We start from the raw sequence: 18,992 nt of genomic DNA, 5'->3' as shown, positions 1-18,992 counted from the left end.
ACAATAACATTTGATTGCTTATTCATGTTCCAGGCCACTGAATCAATGGGAGGGGGTTCCTAATCTGCCCTGTCATTCAGGGCTCCAAGATCCTTCCATCCTAGGATGCCATGTTCATCAATACTGGTCTCCAAAGTTGTCACAGCAGGGGAAAATAGAATGGAGAGGATGTGTGGAGATATTTGAAGCATGTCACTTCTCTGTATTCCATTTGCTGAAACTAAGTTATCTGGCCTCAGTGCAACGGGTCTGAAAACTATAGTCCCATTGTGTGCCTAAGAGGAAAATCACAAGGGTTTAGTGAACACATTGACATCTCTGTCAGTGTCTGTCCTTTTGGTCACCAAATGTCTACTTTTATTGTTCCTCCCACATACAAAATATACCCACCCCATCCCCTAGGGTGACAACTCAAGTCCTGTCATTAATTCATTGTACCCAGCTCAAAGTCTAGGGCCTCTGGTTGATGTGTGATCCTCGGGTTTAGGTGTGCCTTCATTGGCCAGTAATTTAGGAACTGAAACTCCCTTCTCCCAAGTATTTAAAAAGTAAACAAATTCAGTATTTCATTTTCTCATAGTTTGACATTTTTACTCATTTCCCTCACTCCCTAACATGTATGAGGTTAAAGATGCTTATCAGTGTTGGCCTGTCTATCTGCCTTGTTCTGGTTTCATTGTCTATGTTTCCTCCTGTGCCTCGGCTCCACGATACCTAGCAGATGCCCTGGAGAACATGATGGAGCCACCACAGCGAGACTCCAGTGCACCAGGGAGGTTCCACGTCGGCAGCGCAGAATCCATGCTACATGTTCGACCTGGAGGATACACGCCCCAGCGGGCGCTGATTAACCCTTTTGCCCCCTCACGAATGCCCATGAAGCTCACATCCAACAGAAGGCGCTGGATGCACACTTTTCCTGTAGGTAAGTTGATTGCCTAGGAAAGAGCCTTGGACTGGGAGCTCATAGTCCTGATCCTCAGCACTAATCAACTGAGTGACCTTGGCCAAGTATCTCAACTTCTCTGCACCTCCAGAACCCCACCTGAAAGATGGGGATCACCATGTCCACGTTGCCTGTCCCAGAGGTTCTTGAGAAGATCCTTGAGGACAAACTTGGGAATGGACTTTGTAACTACTAACTCTCCGTATCAGGCTGAAGCCTTCGTTTTTCTATTTGAAAGAGACTTCCCTTTGCCACCTGCCTTCTTTCCTAAGGCTAAAGTCCCTTATTGTTGTTCATTCCTCCTTCCCCTAGCTCTGAGTATTAATGATACTGTCTCGGTTTCACAGACTTGTATTACTTTGTCTTCTTTTGAGAGTCTCTGACAACTGAAAAAAAATTTTGTTTTTCTCAAATTGACTGTATTTCTAACCCATCCTTTATGATCTGTTTTGTCCTAAGGAAGATGACGGTAAGGTTTTATGCAGCTATGGCTAAAATTAAACTTCAGCTTAATGGACTCTGCCTGGGCTAGGAAGGAACAGATGCAGTTAACTCTGGGGTTTTTTCATAGAAACCATCCTGCCGAATGTCTGGAAACATCTAGTTACTTTCTTCAGTACTTTCTCTTAGTGTTCAAAGTTAAATAGGTGAGAAATGAATCTGGTTTTTTGGGCTGTAATTAGGGGTCATTCCTAATTGTCTTTTTGTCCCCCTTCTCTCTGCAGCACTCACTCACATGACTTGATTCTCTCAGGTGTCTCTTTCTTTCCGTTCTTCCTCCCCCTTTGAGTTCTATTACAAGAACCACTTCTGTTTCTTCCAAGACCTTCAGTTCTTGTTTTCAGTGCTTTTCCTCCTCCCACCTATCACATACTCATCACTAAAGCGTTCTGTGAACACCACTTCCTTTGTTTTCTCCTCCTGCCCAACTGGCCTCTGCTAGCTGAGCCCCTCCTTTGCCAGTCTCCCCAACTTTCCATTTCCCCCTGCTCATCCTCAGCAGTTCTTTCCTTTCCCAAGCTAATCGTGGATTCTCCTGCCCATGTTTTGCCACTTCCACACTTGGGATTTCACACCCATCATTTCTTCTACCCAGATGCCCTCTCCTTCCTTTCCTGCTAACCTTGTTTAACACTCAGCTCTAAAACTTCTCTTTCTCCAGGAAGTATTTTAGATCTTCCTAATTCTGACTTATCTCCTACTTGATGTCTTTTTTTGTACTTATGCATCCTCTGCTTGTAGAGTCAGTTATTATTATCTTATGTATTAATAGCCACTTAGTATTTCCCTTCTCATTTAGTTGATGTTAGCCCTCTTACCTCTTCTGTATTTCTCTCCAACATCTCAGTTGACAATCATGAGACAGAGGCTTCTAAAATCTTTTTAGCTTGAACAGGGTGACAAACATGAGGCCTCCCTGGAGGATGAGTCCTGAGTGGGAGAGGAAATATCTTGTGTGGGAGCTGGAGGGCCCTATCTGTGTTCCTCTATGGTGTGCTCTTCTTTCAAACTCTCCCAACACTCACATCACAGCAGCTGGAAAGAAGGAAGATTGAAGTTAAGTGCACAGCACTAGCTGGCAGGTGGGAGTGATGCTCAGTGGATCTTTGTCTGGGTAGGACCATCCGGAGAGGCCATCCAGATCCATCACCAGACCCGGCAGAATATGGCGGAGCTGCAGGGCAGCGGGCAGAGGGACCCTACTCACTCCTCTGCGGAGCTGCTGGAGTTAGCGTATCATGAAGCTGCTGGAAGGTGAGGTTGTGCACAGGACTCTGGAAGGTACCTCAAGAACATTCTCTAGCACCCAAGACAATGTACAGACAGAATGCCATGTTTGTAAGACTTGAAGGGACTGTATGACATCAGGGCCTTCTTTGTCAGTTAGCACCATTCCCTTCAGTGGGCCGAGTGCAAAGCAAAAAGCATGACATTTGTGCCAGAGATGTTACCTAGCCTGTTCTAGTTTTCACTTTCATTCAAAGTACACCTTGTAAACCTTAAACGTGAATTTCTACTAAACCTCAGTCAAGAGTAAAAACAAGTGCTGAGACACACATTTTGTGTGTTCTGGGTAGTATGTTTATGACTTTTGTCAATGTTGGATATAAATGTTAATGTAAGGGAATTTGAGACCTATGTTTATAGAAACAACTTTTTTTTTTTTTTAAAGATTTATTTTATTTATTTATTATATAAGCACTGGGTACAGTCAGAAGCGTGGGAGGGTGAGAGAATTCACCAGAGCCAGAGCGGGGAGCAGAGCAGGCAGAAGGACCGAAGCACACTGCTGAGGGGAGCAGCGGGCAGCAGGAGAGGTCTGCGCGCCATGCGGGACCGGTCTGCGCGCCATGCGGGACCCTCCTCCGGTGGCCCGGGAGCAGCCGGGGATTGAACTGCTGCAGAGGCCGCGGGCAGCTTCGCAGCCCAGCGCTCAACCGCTGCGCCACCGGGGAGGCCCAGAAACAACTTTTTTTTTTATAGAAACAACTCTTTGAATCAGAACTCTGAACATGTTACAAGGTATTTAAAGAGAATCAGTATAGGAAGCAATTGTTTAAGCCTTGACAAGCAATTTTTGGCCCCTTCAAGTCACTTCAATGTCCCATAGGTTAGATTAGAGATATGGCAGGACCTGCCCCTCTTACCGAATTAACTTGGTCTATCTATTCAAGCACCTCATAGCCTCCTGTTGAAGTTGGCAGGAGAAGGGTTAGGACAGAAAGGACAGGCATCTCACATGGCAGTGGAAAAGCAGTGGGGGTCCCAGGGCAGGAGGAGCAGGCCACAGGAGGCCAGAGCTGGCAAACAAAACAAGCCCTGAGGCCTGCTGACCTATGATATGGATCCCAGTGGTTGTCAGCCTGTGCGGCTGAGTATTCAGTTCTGTTTCTAATGAAATCCCCTGGGATACAGGGTGAGCAGGAGAAAAGGTGATGATCTGCATTAAGCCAGGTGGCTGGGCTCTGTTCTCTGCAGGCACAGCACTTCCCGCCAACCTGGTGACGGCATGTCCTTCTTGAACTTCAGTGGAACAGAAGATCTTTCTGTCAGCCTGCTTAGCAACAGTGGTGCAGGTAACCAATCCAAGAGGTAACAGAGTTGGGATGCTCAGAGCAGGCTCACATCTAGAAATGACAAGAGAACCGGAAAAGCAGGACCATGTCTATTTTGAGCTCGTTTCAGCCACAATTTTGTGTGACCTATTTAGAAGCAGTGCTATATAATGCATGGGATTATAAATGAACTGCACATTGTGTTTTTCGCTGAGAACATGAAGGCCAAGCAACATTTATCATGTCAAGTGAGTCGTGATTGAGAACTGACCATGAGCTTGGTTTGGGGCAGCTCCAGGGACAGTGCTCGGCTCTAGAAGAACTTTTAGTTGTGTGTGGGGGGGACAAACCCACCTCTATAAACATAATCAGAAGAGACCCTGAGGAGAACAGTGTAGTTAGCTATGAGAGCAGAAAAGATAAGGGTGTGTAGTTCCTTAAAGTAGTTGTCATATACCTCAGACTTAAAGGGGTAGAATTTTGTTTGGTGGACTTTGAAGATGAGGATTATTAGTGTAGGTTGTGTGGTGGGGAAGAGTATGAAGTTACCTTAATACAGGTTTTATGTCTTCTAGAACTGTTTGTATGTTTATTGCTTCATCTAATCATCTTAGTAGGGCATGTTATTAAATATATCTTAAACATGGGCTACTCAATGCCCAGAGATGTAGAGATATTAAACAAATCTCTCAAGTCAGTAGCCAGATGTCTTGACTCAGAGCACCACTTGATGCCTTAACAGGTGTAGGGCAACATGAATTGGAATGGGTGGGGGCAGATTTTGGAAAGCCTCAAAGAATAGATATTATATAAAATAATTGAAAACTGAAAAACAAAACGGGGCTGCCACTTCGTGTCTTAGTTTTCTGTTAGCCAATTTGCATTTCTAAAAATTAGGTTAAGGAATTTTGTAGTGAAAGTGAGGTTGTTGAAAGCTGGTTAATAAAGTTTTCCTTCCTCAGTCGGTAGATTCATCAACACTATATGTGAGTGCACAAGAAATGAGACCTGTTATTTTGATTATTGGGCAAACATTTTATATTCCAGTCATCGCTTGTGCCTCCAGAATATCCTTGTCCTCATATTCATTTGCACAGAGAAGTTGCTCTTTGAAGTCTTCCCTGGTGGGTCTCTCTCCTGACCATGCCTTCCCAGATGTTAGGCATGTTTCCACATAGTTCCATACACATAACCCAGTTGTATTACTTGGCACATCATGATCCCACTGTTTATTTCCTTGTCTGTCTTTCTACTAGACTGAAAGAATGTATCTTCATTCATTTTCTCTGCATAGTGTTTAGCACATTTATTGACAAATGAATTTATACTTCCAAGATCAAGCTGCCATATGTGAGAAGCACTTGAGTGGGCCACATGATTACTGTTTAATTGGTATGCAACTGTTCAATTACATAACATGTTCTAGAATATTTGGCATCTTAGAGAAGATGTGGGCTCTTTGGATTGTTTTTCTAGACAGGATAATATCGTTAAATAGGGTCATCCTTACCCTTGCCCAGTACCCTTCTGACCAGTAGCCTGTGTTTTTGAAGGGCTCAGGGGTCATCAGGAGGTGGACTGTAGCTCTGCACTCACATGGAAGTTACACTCAAATTTTTGATCTTGTGCTTTCTGGCCAGTTATGTTAGCCAGCCACAGAAAGAAATTAGATAAAATTACCTAATTTTTATTACCATGTATATTAACCACTTAACTCATGTGCAATAAATAACCAGCTAATTTCAGATCTGTGTTCAGGAGCTAGCCAGAATGTAGCCGAATCTCATCACCTCAGCCTGTCCTAGTCCAGTCCAAGGTATCATCATCTTTCACCTGGTTTGTTGCAGTAATCTGCTAACTGACTTTCCACCTTGCTATCCCATATAATTTATTTTAAATAAAGCAATTCAGTTATCCTTCAAAAATAAAAGTCAGATCATGAAACTTCTCTGCTTCCCGACACACTCAGAGTACAAGCCAAAGCTGACGGAGCTCCCTGTTCATGTGGCTTCTTATTACTCTTAGACTCTTGTGCTCTCCCTTTCATTTCAGTGTCATGTTCCCCAAATGTTTCGGGCACACTCTGAATGTCAGGTCCCTTCTCTTGCTCTCTTCTTGCCTGTGTTCTTATATTAGAGAACTCTTTGGCTAAGGTCCATATGTCTGAGTTTCCCCAGGACAGTTCTGCTTTGAATTTTTGTCATGTGTGATTATTAGTAGTATCCCCTTTCACTCGGAGAGGTGTCCTGGATTATAAATTATAGTCACCTTTCTGAGGGCTTGCTCTTTTACTTCCTTAAGGCCTTACCTGAATTGCCATGCTTAATCTTGGTACTTCCCCTCCTCTTCCCTGCCTAATATTTCTCTATATTATCACCTGACATAATAGAACTTCATTTGTATTTTTTTTATCATAAGTCCGATGATGGCAAGGATTATTATTATTTTCATGGCTGTTTCTCAAGAGCATGAAAAGTTCCTGGCACATTCCAGGTAGTTGAATGAATGCTGGGAACCTTCGGAAGTTAACTTTCTCTTTACGGGGCATGTTGAACAATTAAATGGATTCCTTTCTACAAAACTTGGGCAGCCTTTTTCTACCTTGCTTATTTTAAAACGACTTTAACTGAACTGTAATGGTTCCAGTGCTAATGTGTAATCTGAACATGTGATCGTTGCTAAAGGCTGATATGATAGTTGAGGGAATGTGGTTTGATGAAAATGATCTGGAACAAAGTCCCATCCCTCCTTTTTAGTGCCTTTGGATTTTTACCTTTGACCTTGACTGATATTTAGGTTCTTCATTTGTATAGTGGGCTTTAAGATCTTACCTGCCTGGCTGCCTCACACAATTCTAGTAAGGATCAGGATTAGCTTGGATTTTGAGTCATCAAGGGCAATATCCATGTTAGGTCCTCGTTTTGGGACAAGGTCTAAACAGACAACAAGTTACCATTTCCTTCGTTAAAAAATAGAAAAGAAACAGGAAAACCTCATCTGTGACCCTCCCTTCACCTTCCGGGCTTTACAGTTTGCACCATATGCAGGCACTGGAGCATGACTCACATTTTCTCCTGCTTTTGGACAGGATTCAGATGTGAGTCATGCGTCGCAGGAGTGGTGTCTCTGTGGGTTTCCCTCTTGGCTTTGTAGAGTTTCACTGTGAGCTTTGTGGACTAGTGCCCTGTGCCTGTGCTGCTCACATGTTCCTCACCATGTTCCTTGGTAGGGTCCAGGTAGTTGGCAGGCTGGGGCAGGTAGTTTTATCCCTCTGTTCCTTTAACTGGGTACCAGTTTATACAATTGGTAGTGTCATTCCTTTCACTGGGGAGAAGTGCTCTAGATAATTTTGGAATGGAATCTTTTCATGTGCTTATTTGCCTTCTGTATAGATCGCTTGATGAAGTGTCTGGGTGAGGCTTTCATCCATTTTCTCACTGGTTTTGAGAATTTATTCTATATTACGGATACAGATCTTTTGCCAGATTTATGATTTACAAATGCTCTCTCCTAGGTTGAGTTTATCTTTTCAGAGATTTCACAAAGGATTTATGATTGTTTTAAAAGATTCAGATGACACAAAGGTATTTCGAGTAAAAAAATCACAAGTATGTTTTACCTCTTACCACCTCCTCTGGCTTTCCTTTTGGAGGTAGCTGCTGTGACAGTATCATGAATGTCTAATAGTTATTTGTGTTTTGAAAGTTAAGTATTGATATATGTATTGTAAAATTAGTTCTATTTTTATCAATAAGTGGCTCTTCAAGCAATCTTCCTGCCTTTTCTTTCAGCCCAGTTATAGGTAAAATCATTGCTTTTCTCTTAAAGCAGTGTGTTTTGATGGCCTGTGTTATATTACAGAAAGCCGTGATTTGGGGAAGAAAATCACAGAAGATAAGGGTGACTATTGAGTGGACTAAATTTAAATAGGTCATTTTATATTTGCTAAGATTGCTCCAGTTAGTTGACTTTGAAATATGTCTGTTTTCTTAAAATAAGTGGTGGGTTGGTTTTTGTGTATGTGCTTTGTGTGTGTGTGTGTGCGCGCGCGTGCGCACGCACAAGCATACTTACACACATGCACTAAAGGTCTCATTGTACAGAGAATGGTATTTATAACTTCAGAGTACAGTTCTGGCTCATGCCCAAATTTTAGATTGCACTTTTTTTCTTTGATTGATTCTTTTATGCTGTTTGAAATACTCAGCACAGAATTTGCACTTGGTTCACATTTTTATTTTTAGCTACAGTTTGGGCTTTTTCAACAACTGATCAGAACTTTCTTGCAGAAAGAACCTCATTAAAACAAACTTTTCTTCCCATAGGTATGAATCCTAGGACCCAGAATAAAGATTCTCTTGAAGACAATGTTTCTACCTCTCCAGATCCAAGTAAGAGGGGAGATGGCTGACTGGGATGATGTGGGGGTATGGGGGCTCATCAGAGCATGGGGAAGCAAAAAGGAAGCCCTATGGCAAGAGAATGGTCTGGAGGTCCATTCTTGAAGTTCTAGAGTGCTAGGAGATAATGTACTGAGGGAAGACTTTAGCCTCTTCAGTGGAAAGTGAGAGGGATGTAGCCAAGTGACCCATCTCAGAATGTGATTCAATAAGTGGGGCATATGGGTATGGTCATGGAATTCACGTGAGATCCATTTACCAGTCCTGAGCTGGCCTTAGCCCTTATGTGCTTAGTGGTGACTTCAGGGAAAAGTTGAAAAACAATAGTAAGAACTGGGATTGTGTACATATCTGTAGCTGAGAATGTTGGGCTGTGTTAAATTTGTTTTGATCATCCTTGTCTACTGAAAAAAGCTGTGAAATAAGAGAACACCTAAATATGTTAACAGCAAAAAACCGGAAAAAAACCCTGCTACCTAATAGAGCTTACTTTACTTAGCCATGACCCATGTATATACATCACAGACTCCCTGTCTCCACTTAAGATTAATTTAATAATCCTTTCACTACGTCTTCAGTCCCTTGTATCAATCAAGTTTAATGGCTTTATTGAACATAATACTGTATCCCAGTTTGAGTAATCATTTCTTATCAGTGATCATTTAGGTAGTTTCTAGTTTTTTAACAATAGTGTGCAGCGTGGACATAACACATGCTATAGTAGGTGTACTTTTCTTGTGGCTCATGTCCTGGGAATATATTCCCCAAAGTATGGTTGGCAGATTGGCTATTTTCCAGAAAGCTTACAGCAATGAAGAAATGAGCCTGTTTCTTCTCTACAACCCCAGTTTTAACTTTATAGTCTCTGTTTATCATTGTTGTTCATGTTTCTGAAGTGGAACCTCCTCAGGGGCCTTCTTTGTTGGGCTTGAAGAGACCAGAGTCAGAAAAGAAACCACCACCCTTAACCCAGGGAAAGAACATCATTAAATTAAGAATCTATCACCACAGGATTTTGGACCAGGCATTTGAATTCTTTGCGTCTTGGCATGTGCCTCCAGAAAGCATTTTAAAATAATCGCCATAATCCTGAAGGTCAGGAAGCCAACAAGAGAATCAGAATGATCGAAGAGGGTGTAAAGATAAAGCTGTTTTCTGCTTCTGGCTGCCCCACTGTGGCTTTGATCAGGCCTCTTCCTTTGGCCTCTGGATTTAATCAGGACGCACAACAAACTCACCCTTGTCTGCCATTTAGGGAAACTGGGTGCTTAATTAGGCTATTCTGGGATATGTTTTGAATTCCTGAAGTATTCATGAGATAATAAGACCTGTGTACAGTCAGACTCGTCGAATCAGATGAGTCCCTGGTGGTTGCCAGGGACTTGGCGGGGAGGGAGGAAAGAGATTTGCTACTCAGTGGGCATAAAGCATCACCAATACAAGAGGATTGAGTTCTGTGGGCATGTGGTACAGCACTGGGCCTAAGTTAACACTAGTGTGTGGAAAATTTAAAAATTTAAGTAGGCAGAGTGTGTTGTGTATTAAGGGTTCTTACCACAATAAAATTCAAACAAACAAAAAATACATCTCAAGACCCTTATAGATCATGAAGTTAGGTCTGTTGTGGGTGACATTTTTTTACCCAAGGCAGTGGTGCTGCACAGGGCACGTTTCCTGCTGTGACTTAGCACATCAGTACTCTTGTCCTTTAGCCCCAGATTCAGTGGGACTCTGTTGTACTGGGTAGTGGTACCTACCTAGTGGTGAGCAGAGAGGCTTCTGGTCCTGTAACCTCTAGGAAGTTGGACTTGACCAGGTGTTTAAAGGGGCTGGAGAGTCTACCATACCTGCTCCTTGGAGGCAACATGAAGGCGGGCTATACCATGACCAGGGGCCCACTGGCTGGTTTCGTGAGTAGAGTCTAGGGATGCCGCTCACCACTGTGATTGCACAGGGCAGCCCCCACAACAAAAAATTACCCAGCCCAGACATCATTAGGGCTGGCATGGAGAAACCCTGTTTAAAACTGAGAGAGCAGGCAATTCCAGACAGACCACATGGTCAGGTCCATTGTGTCGGGCAGTTTTTATTTATTTTTTTTATAGGTTGTCAAACTCTGTCTCTTAAAATTCTAGCCTTACAACTTCCCAGACATCCTTCCTTAATTTCCCCTCCCACCCTTTTGGATCTGCAACTTGTTTTTGCAATTCTAAAAGTATTCCTGAATTCTGCTGCCATGTGCTGTTCACTCCAAGATCCAACTGAGCTCTCCTTTCCCCACCCAGCCTCTCTGCAGTCCTCTGGAGGGGCTCTGGCTTCTTCTGCTCTTGGAATGTTGATTTGCTTCAAAGTGTAACTCTGCCTGCCCTGCCCTACCCTGCAGTAACCTCACTGGCATTGCGGCTGTAGCTCAAAACCAGCAGAAAATGAAAAGTATCAGCTGTGACTCCCATTTGCATGATGGGATTGGATAAGCACGTGCACTGCATTGTCTAACAAACTCTGTTTCTCTCTTTCTCTTTCTCCCTCCCCCCCTCCCTTCCCTCTTCCCCCTTCCTTTCCTGGCAATTTTATCACCTTTCACTGAACTTTTTTTCCCCACTATCTCTTTCCTCTCCTCCCCACTCCCTGCCCACATCCCACACCTACCATGGTGACCACGCATGCCTTTTTCCCCTGTTACATGAGGCAGTTCTGACACTGTCTGCTCCCCCTGTAGTGCCAGGCTTCTGTTGCACAGTGGGAGTGGACTGGAAGTCTCTCACTACTCCGGCGTGCCTCCCCCTCACCACCGACTACTTCCCCGACCGCCAGGGCCTGCAGAATGACTACACAGAGGGCTGTTACGACCTCCTCCCGGAAGCGGACATGGACAGGTCGGTGTCAGAGGACCGCACTCAGCTTGTTCTAGGAGGGGTCTGGATATGTTAGGTATTTGTGGAAACACTGGCTTTTCAAACCTGTGTCCTTTTTATTTAGGAGATTTTATGATACAGGAATTTCTAGTTTGTTCCTTAGAATTCCATTGACACATGCCCTTTAACCATTTCTCCTCATTGATTCTTTCTTAGATTTCTTCATGCAGCTGTTCTGAGCACGCTAAATATGATCTTTTCTAAAATGTCTGGGCATCAAATTATCTGCCTTCTTTTTTCACCTGCTTGAATTGATCATTCCTCTCAAAGCTGGTTTACAAGTTGTTAGTAGTTTGAATGGTGACCAGGGATGCTTGTGATGCTTGGTGATGAAGCGAAGCAATAGAGAGGAAGGGGCTGAGGACTCAGGACTATCAACTGTGTCCGGGGCCAATTGTATCAGTGTGAACAATTGTTTGCTTTTTCAGGAGGGATGAAGAGGGTGTGCAGATGACAGCCCAGCAGGTGTTTGAAGAGTTTATATGCCAGCGGCTCATGCAGGGCTACCAGATCATAGTGCAGCCAAAGGCACAGAAACCAAACCCCGCTGTCCCGCCCCCGCTGAGCAGCAGCCCGCTCTATAGCCGAGGTGAGTTTGTCTCCTTGGGTTTGTATTTTTCTTTTCTAAGAAACTTGTAGGAATAGGTTCTTAAGAGCACAGGGGATTAGGTAAATTTGGAGTACTTGTTTTTCAACGCAAAATTTTCCTCTCTAAATTTTACTTTTCATGAAGAATAGTCTCCATTAGATACAGATTTATCTTCAACACTGTCTTCAATCTTCAGATCTCCTTTTAAGGAAGAGGATATGACCAAGTTCAGAAATGTTACTGCCTGGTTTGGGCAATACTGAGGAATAGAGGTACCTGAACTAGGACTGAGCTGTCAAAGTTCATGACAATATTCTAGATCCAGAAATCTGAATTTATTTCTAGCCTAGTACTTGACACAGAGAAGATTCTCAGATGCTACCTAAACCTTAAGTTTACACTTGTTCTTTTTTTTTCGTATTCCAAATTCATCTTTCTCTTGTTTATTGTGAACGTTAGTGACATGAAGCAAGAATGGGGTGTCTATGAGTGACAGAGGCTAATAAATGACAGAGTCCATGACACTGATTAAGTTAGAGCCAGGCTCTGGAGAGTTTGTCTAAAAAAAAATCAGGCAGAGAGAATTAAGTGTGGGTGCCTGGAACAAGAAAGTAATGATCACTTCCTGGAACAATCAATGTACAACTGTCTACTTTCTTCTCATAGCTAATGTGACCCCCATTTCTCTAATTACCCAACTCAGAAACCTCAGATCATCTCTGGATTCATTAGTGCTCCTCTGCCAGATTAGAGAAGTGTGGACCTATGATTAGAAAGGAGGAAGCTTAATGGTCATCCTGTCCAGGCCCTGGTTCTTACAATGAAGTCTGGGCTTTCAATGGATTTTCTTTGAAAGCCCCTTGTGACATTTATCACATGTTGCCTTCCATTCATATTCTAGACTCTATTGAATATTAACCTCTTTGAGTGCCAGGGCTGTTTCAGACTGACCTTTTTATTCTCCACAATAGAAACCGTTGTGCTTGGTGACTAGTGATATGGGTCAATAAATATGCTTATTTATTCAACAGTGTTTTTGAAGCTCTTTCTCTGTATAATCTCATAGTGTGAAAAATCAAGAATTGGTGAGAACATTTAAGATGGGACCTGATCTGGTCTAGTGGAGAAGGAAATGTTTGAGTGAAGACCTGAAGTATGTGTAGGAGTGATTAGGAGAAGCAGGATGGGAGCAGAGAGTGAGAATAGAAGGGATGACACTTTCAAGCGGAGTGGTTGGTATATGCAAAGGCCCTCTGGCAGGAGGCATTGTGGGTACAGGCATGATGGAGCATAGGGAGTGGAGTGACCAGAGACTGGGCCAGAGATATCAGGAGATCCTGGCCTCAGAGGACATTGTGAAGGATTTTATTCTTTTTTTTTTTTTTTTTAAGAGCACGTATTTTATTTATTTATTTATTTGTTTATGCATGCACTGGGTACAGTCAGAAGCGCGGGAGGGCGAGAGAATTCACCAGAGCCAGAGCGGGGAGCAGAGCAGGCAGAAGGACCAAAGCACACTGCTGAGGGGAGCAGCGGGCAGCAGGAGAGGTCTGCGCGCCATGTGGGACCCTTCTCCGGTGGCCAGGGAGCAGCCGGGGATTGAACCAGCGCCGTGGAGGTCGCGGGGAGCTTCGCAACCCAGCGCTCAACCGCTGCGCCACCGGGGAGGCCGGATTTTATTCTTTATACCAAGAGTAGTGGGATAAATTCACCTTTGATCTCATTGGCCCTGTCCACACTCCCCACTTGCTTTTCTCTGGAATAGCTCATCGATGTCCAAAATTCCTTGCACATTCGGTTCTGTTCTGATTGATTCATAAACTTCACATGATGTGAGTATCATGTCAGATACTTGACCAGAGGCTTCTTGCCTAACTATGTTCTTTCTGGCTGTTTTTCTCCTTTGGTAAATTTAATCCCTTTTAAGTCTGTAGTAACAGAAGTGGTACTGTTGTTATAATTACTGGAAAAGTGGCTATCGTGGCTTATGCTACTTGCTGATTAGATTTATTGAATACCAGCTGTGAGTGAGACCCTGTCCTCAGAGTTTACCGTCTGCAGGCAAACAGACTTTAAACTAATTGTGAACAGTGCTGTGCAAGGTAAAGATGGGAATAACTGGTTTCACCTAATGAGAAATGAGGTATCAGGCTACCATGCTAGATGCTCATGAGCATTATCCCATGGCACTGTCTTCCTATGGCCAGCAGGGTGTTTAGTGTGTAAATGCAGGAATGCTGGGTGGGTGGAAGCCCTCTCTCTACATGCAGGAAGTGAGACTAGAGTTTTGATACCCAGTGTCCTATGAGACCAGGACCTCCTGACATCTCTGGCTCAGTCTCTGCTCACTCCCTATGCTCCGTCTCTCTTGTCTCCTTGGGAACCAAGGAGTGAGTTTCCTTGGGTACCAAGAGTGAGCAAATGAAAGAGATGGTATTAAACTGGGGTCTCTCTTGCAGGCAACCTGCCTGTTGCTCCCTTGGCATCATTTGCAAAGTTTCTATATCACAGTGAAGATCCTTTCAGCTTCCACTGTCCTCACTTCTCCTGACCACTCCCACGCTCCTGCCACCATGTGATGCTCTCAGCTGAATGAGAAGACTATTTCACCTCAGATCATGGGAATCTAGTCTTGGTGTAGTTGTTCACTGAAGCGCTATTTGACTCTCTTGAAAGTTTGCAGTTAGTTTTCCGGGAGCCCTGCCGATATCCCTAGGGGCCTGGAGAGTGGAGAAAAGGCAGGGCCTCCTGAGGATGCCAGAGCAGATGTACTGAGGGAAACTGAGCAGGGTAGAGGGCCCGGGACTGTGTGGTTTGTGTAGAGGTGTAAGTTGGCTGCTGAAGCCAACTGCCCTGCAGTCAGAGGGAAGGAGGAAGGTATAGGTGTTCCAGGGCTTTAGAGGTGCTGACTATCTACAGCCTGCAGCCCCTGGGAGATGACTGCCCCAAGGCAGAGGGGGTATTCTACCCAGGTCTTAGGTGGGGCCCCCATGGGCTCTGTGGTCCCAGCCTAATCCTCTCAGCACACTTACCCTCAGGTTCACTATTTTCCTCTTTCCTATTTAATTTCCTAATACTTTCTAATCCCTACTGTGGGCAAGGCACTTTATCAGGTGCTTCTGAAAATATGAATACAAACAAGGGTTGGGCCCTGGCCTCCTGGAACTTTTTTAGTATGTAAGGGGGTGAGACAATCACACCAGGGCTACATAGGGATAGAATTCAGACCACTGACCTGATGTGATAGCTTTCTGGAGGAAGCTGCATTTGAAGGTAACCTTAAATGATTTCAGTAATGGCCCAGGAAGGGAAGGCAGAAAAAAGCAACAATTGCAGCAAATAAAGAAATGGTCATTCAAGACTGAAACTGCGGGCACGAAAATTGGTTGCCAGCTTGGACTGAGGGCTTGTGCTTGGGTGGAGTGGAGTTCTATGTTAGCCTTACATTTTCTCTCAGACTTAATAACATCAGCTCCAGAACTTTCCTTCTCAAAGGATGAGGCATCGGGCTGTTCTACTTCGAGTGTGTCATCTAGGTGCTAGCGTCCCCAAGCTCTAACCTACTGTCGGTACGTTTAGTAACAAAAAATTCCACCAGCTCCAGGATTCTTTTTTAACCAAGAATAGCCTTTTTCCATGAACCTGCCCCTCAACAGAAAGTGTTTGCCTCCTTTGTTTCTCCTCTTCTGCATCTGTCTGGAGGAAGTGATTTTGTTCTCTGTTAGGCCTCGTGTCCCGAAACCGCCCTGAGGAGGAGGACCAGTACTGGCTGAGTATGGGCAGAACTTTCCACAAAGTGACGCTGAAGGATAAGATGATCACAGTGACACGATACCTGCCCAAGTGAGTCCTTGGATCTTTAAAGTGTTCGGCTTCTGACCCAAATGGTGCCCAGGTGCCAACTTAGTTTATAGCATGTGCTGCCCTCAGTGAATTGTGGTTAGCACATAACTCAGGAGGTTAAGTGGTTGGTTTTTGCTTTTGAAGTTATTGTTTTATTTTCTAGGATACTTTAGAGTTGTAGCTCACCTACTCCAAAAGGGATTTGATTCCATTTACAATGTTTAGCCTGGTTTGTAACATGCAATTAAACATGAAGAACGTGAGGACAGAAGGAAGTGAAGGTTGAGGAAGATCTGAGGACTGCTACCAGTCCCCTGGGCTGAGTCAGTTGCTGCAGTCCAGGCTTGTGTGCTAAGGTGGTGTTAAATGTATTAAGACAGAATGTCCAGAAGCAATGGGGGATTCTATTTTGGACCTCTGGGCGTGCCCTTTATTTTCCAGGTATCCTTATGAATCTGCCCAGATTCACTACGCCTACAGCCTCTGCCCTTCCCACTCAGACTCGGAGTTTGTCTCTTGTTGGGTGGAGTTCTCCCATGAACGGCTGGAGGAGTACAAGTGGAATTACCTAGATCAGTATATCTGTTCTGCTGGCTCCGAGGACTTCAGGTTAGAGAACGTACTTTGGCTTCCATCCTTGCTGCCTTGGGTATATCTTTAACACTTCTGTCCTTTTTTTCTGATTACACAATGATATCTGTTTTAGAAAATAATAGAGAACAGAAGCACATCGGCCTAGGGTTAAGAGTTTAGTGATGAGGGCCTCCCTGGTGGTGCAAGGGATTAAGCACTGCACTATGAAGCAATTCGCAGCCTCTGCAGCATGAGTTCCATCCCTGGCCGGCCAGAGAGAAACCCATATGGCGCAGCAGACCTCACCTGACTCGCCCGCTGCTCCCCTTAGCAGTGTATTTCAGTCAGTCTGCCTGTTCTGTTCTCTGCTCTGTCTCTCGTGAATCCTCTCACCCCCCTGCATCTCTGGCCTGTACCCCAGCTCTTGTATGCATAAATAAATAAATCATTAAAAAAAAAAGAGTTTAGTGATGAGATGGGTGGTGGTGATGGCTGCCCAGGAGTGATGTATTTCATGTGAGTTAATTGTGGGTTTAAAGATAGTTTTTAGGGCCTTCCTAGTGGCCTAGGGGTTAAGTCTCATCACTGCTGTGGCCTGAGTTCCATCCCCAGCCAGGGAGCTGACCCACATGGCGCAGCAGACCTCTCCTGTCTTGCCTGCTACTCCCCTCTGCAGTGTATTTTAGTACATCTGCCTGTTCTGCTCCCCACTCTGTCTCTGGTGAATCCTCTTATCACCTGCACCTCTGGCCTACACTGCAGTTCTTCTGCACAAAAGTGAAAATTAAATAAGCAAATAAAAATAGAGTAAAAAAAAAGATAGTTTTTAAAGTAATAAATTTCACATTTCACATATATCTTACCATGCAAAGTCCCCCCACAAAAATCTTGATGATGAGTTGCTCTCTGATGGACTGTCAGTGCAGCTTACATTGTTGGCATATGCCTCACTACCTGTGCTGTCTCATTTTTAGTTTCTGTGTGTGCTCTGTGATTGTGATGATAAAAAGCCACAACTTCATTGGGTCTGGGTGCATAGACAAATTCAGATGTCTCTAGGATGTGAAGTGAGCTCAGCCTTCATGCTTTTCCATGAGAACTTGTGTTTTAAATGACACCATGAGAGGTACTGTCAGTGATATGTGTTCACAGGGTGGGGTCCCCTCCTGCACAGAGTGCAGGAAGAGGTTTATTAGAAGCACTTCTTATTATCTACTTCTTCTCACCTCCACTCCCTTTTTTTCCTTTGGCCCTCCATAGCTTAATCGAATCTCTGAAGTTCTGGAGGACCCGCTTCCTGCTGCTGCCAGCCTGTGTCACTGCCACCAAGCGCATCACGGAAGGGGAGGTTCACTGTGACATCTATGGGGACAAGCCTCGGGCAGATGAGGAGGAGTGGCAACTCCTGGATGGCTTCATCCGCTTTGTGGAGGGCTTAAACCGGATCCGCAGGCGCCATCGCTCAGATCGCATGATGAGGGTGAGGGCTCTTAGGCCCCTGGGGGATTGAACTTGATCTTGCGTGCAGGAACTATCTCCTCGATTTCAGAGACCTCTCATTGGCTAGTTTACTTATTCCACAACTGTACAGCATTTATCTTTTTTTTTTTTATTTTATTTATTTATTTATACAAGCACTGGACACAGTCAGAAGCACAGGAGGGTGAGAGGATTCACCAGAGCCAGAGCGGGGAACAGAACAGGCAGACTGACAAAATACACTGCTGAGGGGAGCAGCGGGCGGCAGGAGAGGTCTGCGCGCCATGTGGAACCCTCGCCAGTGGTCGGGGATCGAACCTGCACTGCAGAGGCTGTGGGCAGCTTCACAGCCCAGCGCTCAACTGCTGCGCCACCAGGGGAGGCCCATGTGCAGCATTTATCTTAAACCCAAGACAAGTTGTTCTCCCCCATTGAGAGTAAAGGAGGGAAGGCTGGGGTATACAAAGTGACTGGATGGTGTTCTTGGCTTGGGGCCATCCCTCCTAGCCTGAGGACATTGTTCCTTCATGTGCTCCCAGGTGAGACACTGTGTTGGGTGCAGATACTTATGTAATAGGATGCTGGATTGCTGAGTAGAAATTGGCCTAAAAAGGTAACAGCAGCAATACTTACTTATTCTTATTTCAGTCACTATTAGAGTTTCTAGCACCCATGGGCATTGTTTTAGCCACATTACCCAGAGAGGACACTAAAGTACTAGGGCTCATGGATGTGTCTGAGGACACCCAGTTAATAAAAAGCAGTGTGTGTGTGTGTATTCTGGTCTATGGATTTTAACAAATGTATAGATTCATCTCATCACCACTTCCACACTTAGGTTACAGAATAGCTTCATCACTCCTGAAAAACTCCCTCATGTTACCTTTTATCATCATACTCCTCCCATCTCCTACCTCTGGCAGCCACTAGTCTGTTCTTCATTATTATTATACTTCATCTTGTCCAAATGTCATATAAATAGAATCCTATAAGATGTGACCTTTCCAGGCTGCCTTCTTTTACTTAGCATATGCCTCTGAGATTCATTCAAGATATCTCTTGTATCAGTAGTTCATTCCTTTTAATTGTTGAGTGGTGTTTCATCATTCGCGATGCTTTTTTTGGTGTTGTTTTCAACCTCAAGTTCAGTGTTCTTTCCCCTACACCAGCTGCCTTTTGTATAAGTACCAC

At 44.3% G+C, this 18,992-nt stretch overlaps 1 protein-coding gene across 11 annotated transcripts in view; it reads left to right on the top strand.

The window, feature by feature from the left end:
- Positions 1-18,992, top strand: part of DEPDC5 (DEP domain containing 5, GATOR1 subcomplex subunit) — a gene marked incomplete at both ends in the record, with an annotated part of 106,522 nt that overhangs the window by 47,810 nt on the left and 39,720 nt on the right. For 4 of the 11 annotated variants that reach the window (XM_084253264.1, XM_084253262.1, XM_084253259.1 and 1 more), the window contains 9 exons: positions 722-925; positions 2,566-2,701; positions 3,926-4,023; positions 8,328-8,393; positions 11,095-11,278; positions 11,746-11,906; positions 15,632-15,749; positions 16,191-16,358; positions 17,583-17,802. In XM_084253264.1, the coding sequence (XP_084109390.1) occupies positions 722-925; positions 2,566-2,701; positions 3,926-4,023; positions 8,328-8,393; positions 11,095-11,278; positions 11,746-11,906; positions 15,632-15,749; positions 16,191-16,358; positions 17,583-17,802 (1,355 nt within the window). Of the gene's footprint in view, positions 1-718; positions 926-2,565; positions 2,702-3,925; positions 4,024-8,327; positions 8,394-11,094; positions 11,279-11,745; positions 11,907-15,631; positions 15,750-16,190; positions 16,359-17,582; positions 17,803-18,992 lie in introns of all 11 variants that reach the window. The other 7 variants (XM_084253265.1, XM_084253261.1, XM_084253257.1 and 4 more) reach the window with 5 other exon arrangements.

The sequence above is a fragment of the Talpa europaea genome (assembly GCF_964194135.1).
Source record: "Talpa europaea genome assembly, chromosome: 14".
Taxonomy (NCBI): domain Eukaryota; kingdom Metazoa; phylum Chordata; class Mammalia; order Eulipotyphla; family Talpidae; genus Talpa; species Talpa europaea.
The sequence above is the reverse complement of the archived record's forward strand: the minus strand, read 5'-3'. Positions and strand labels throughout refer to the sequence as shown.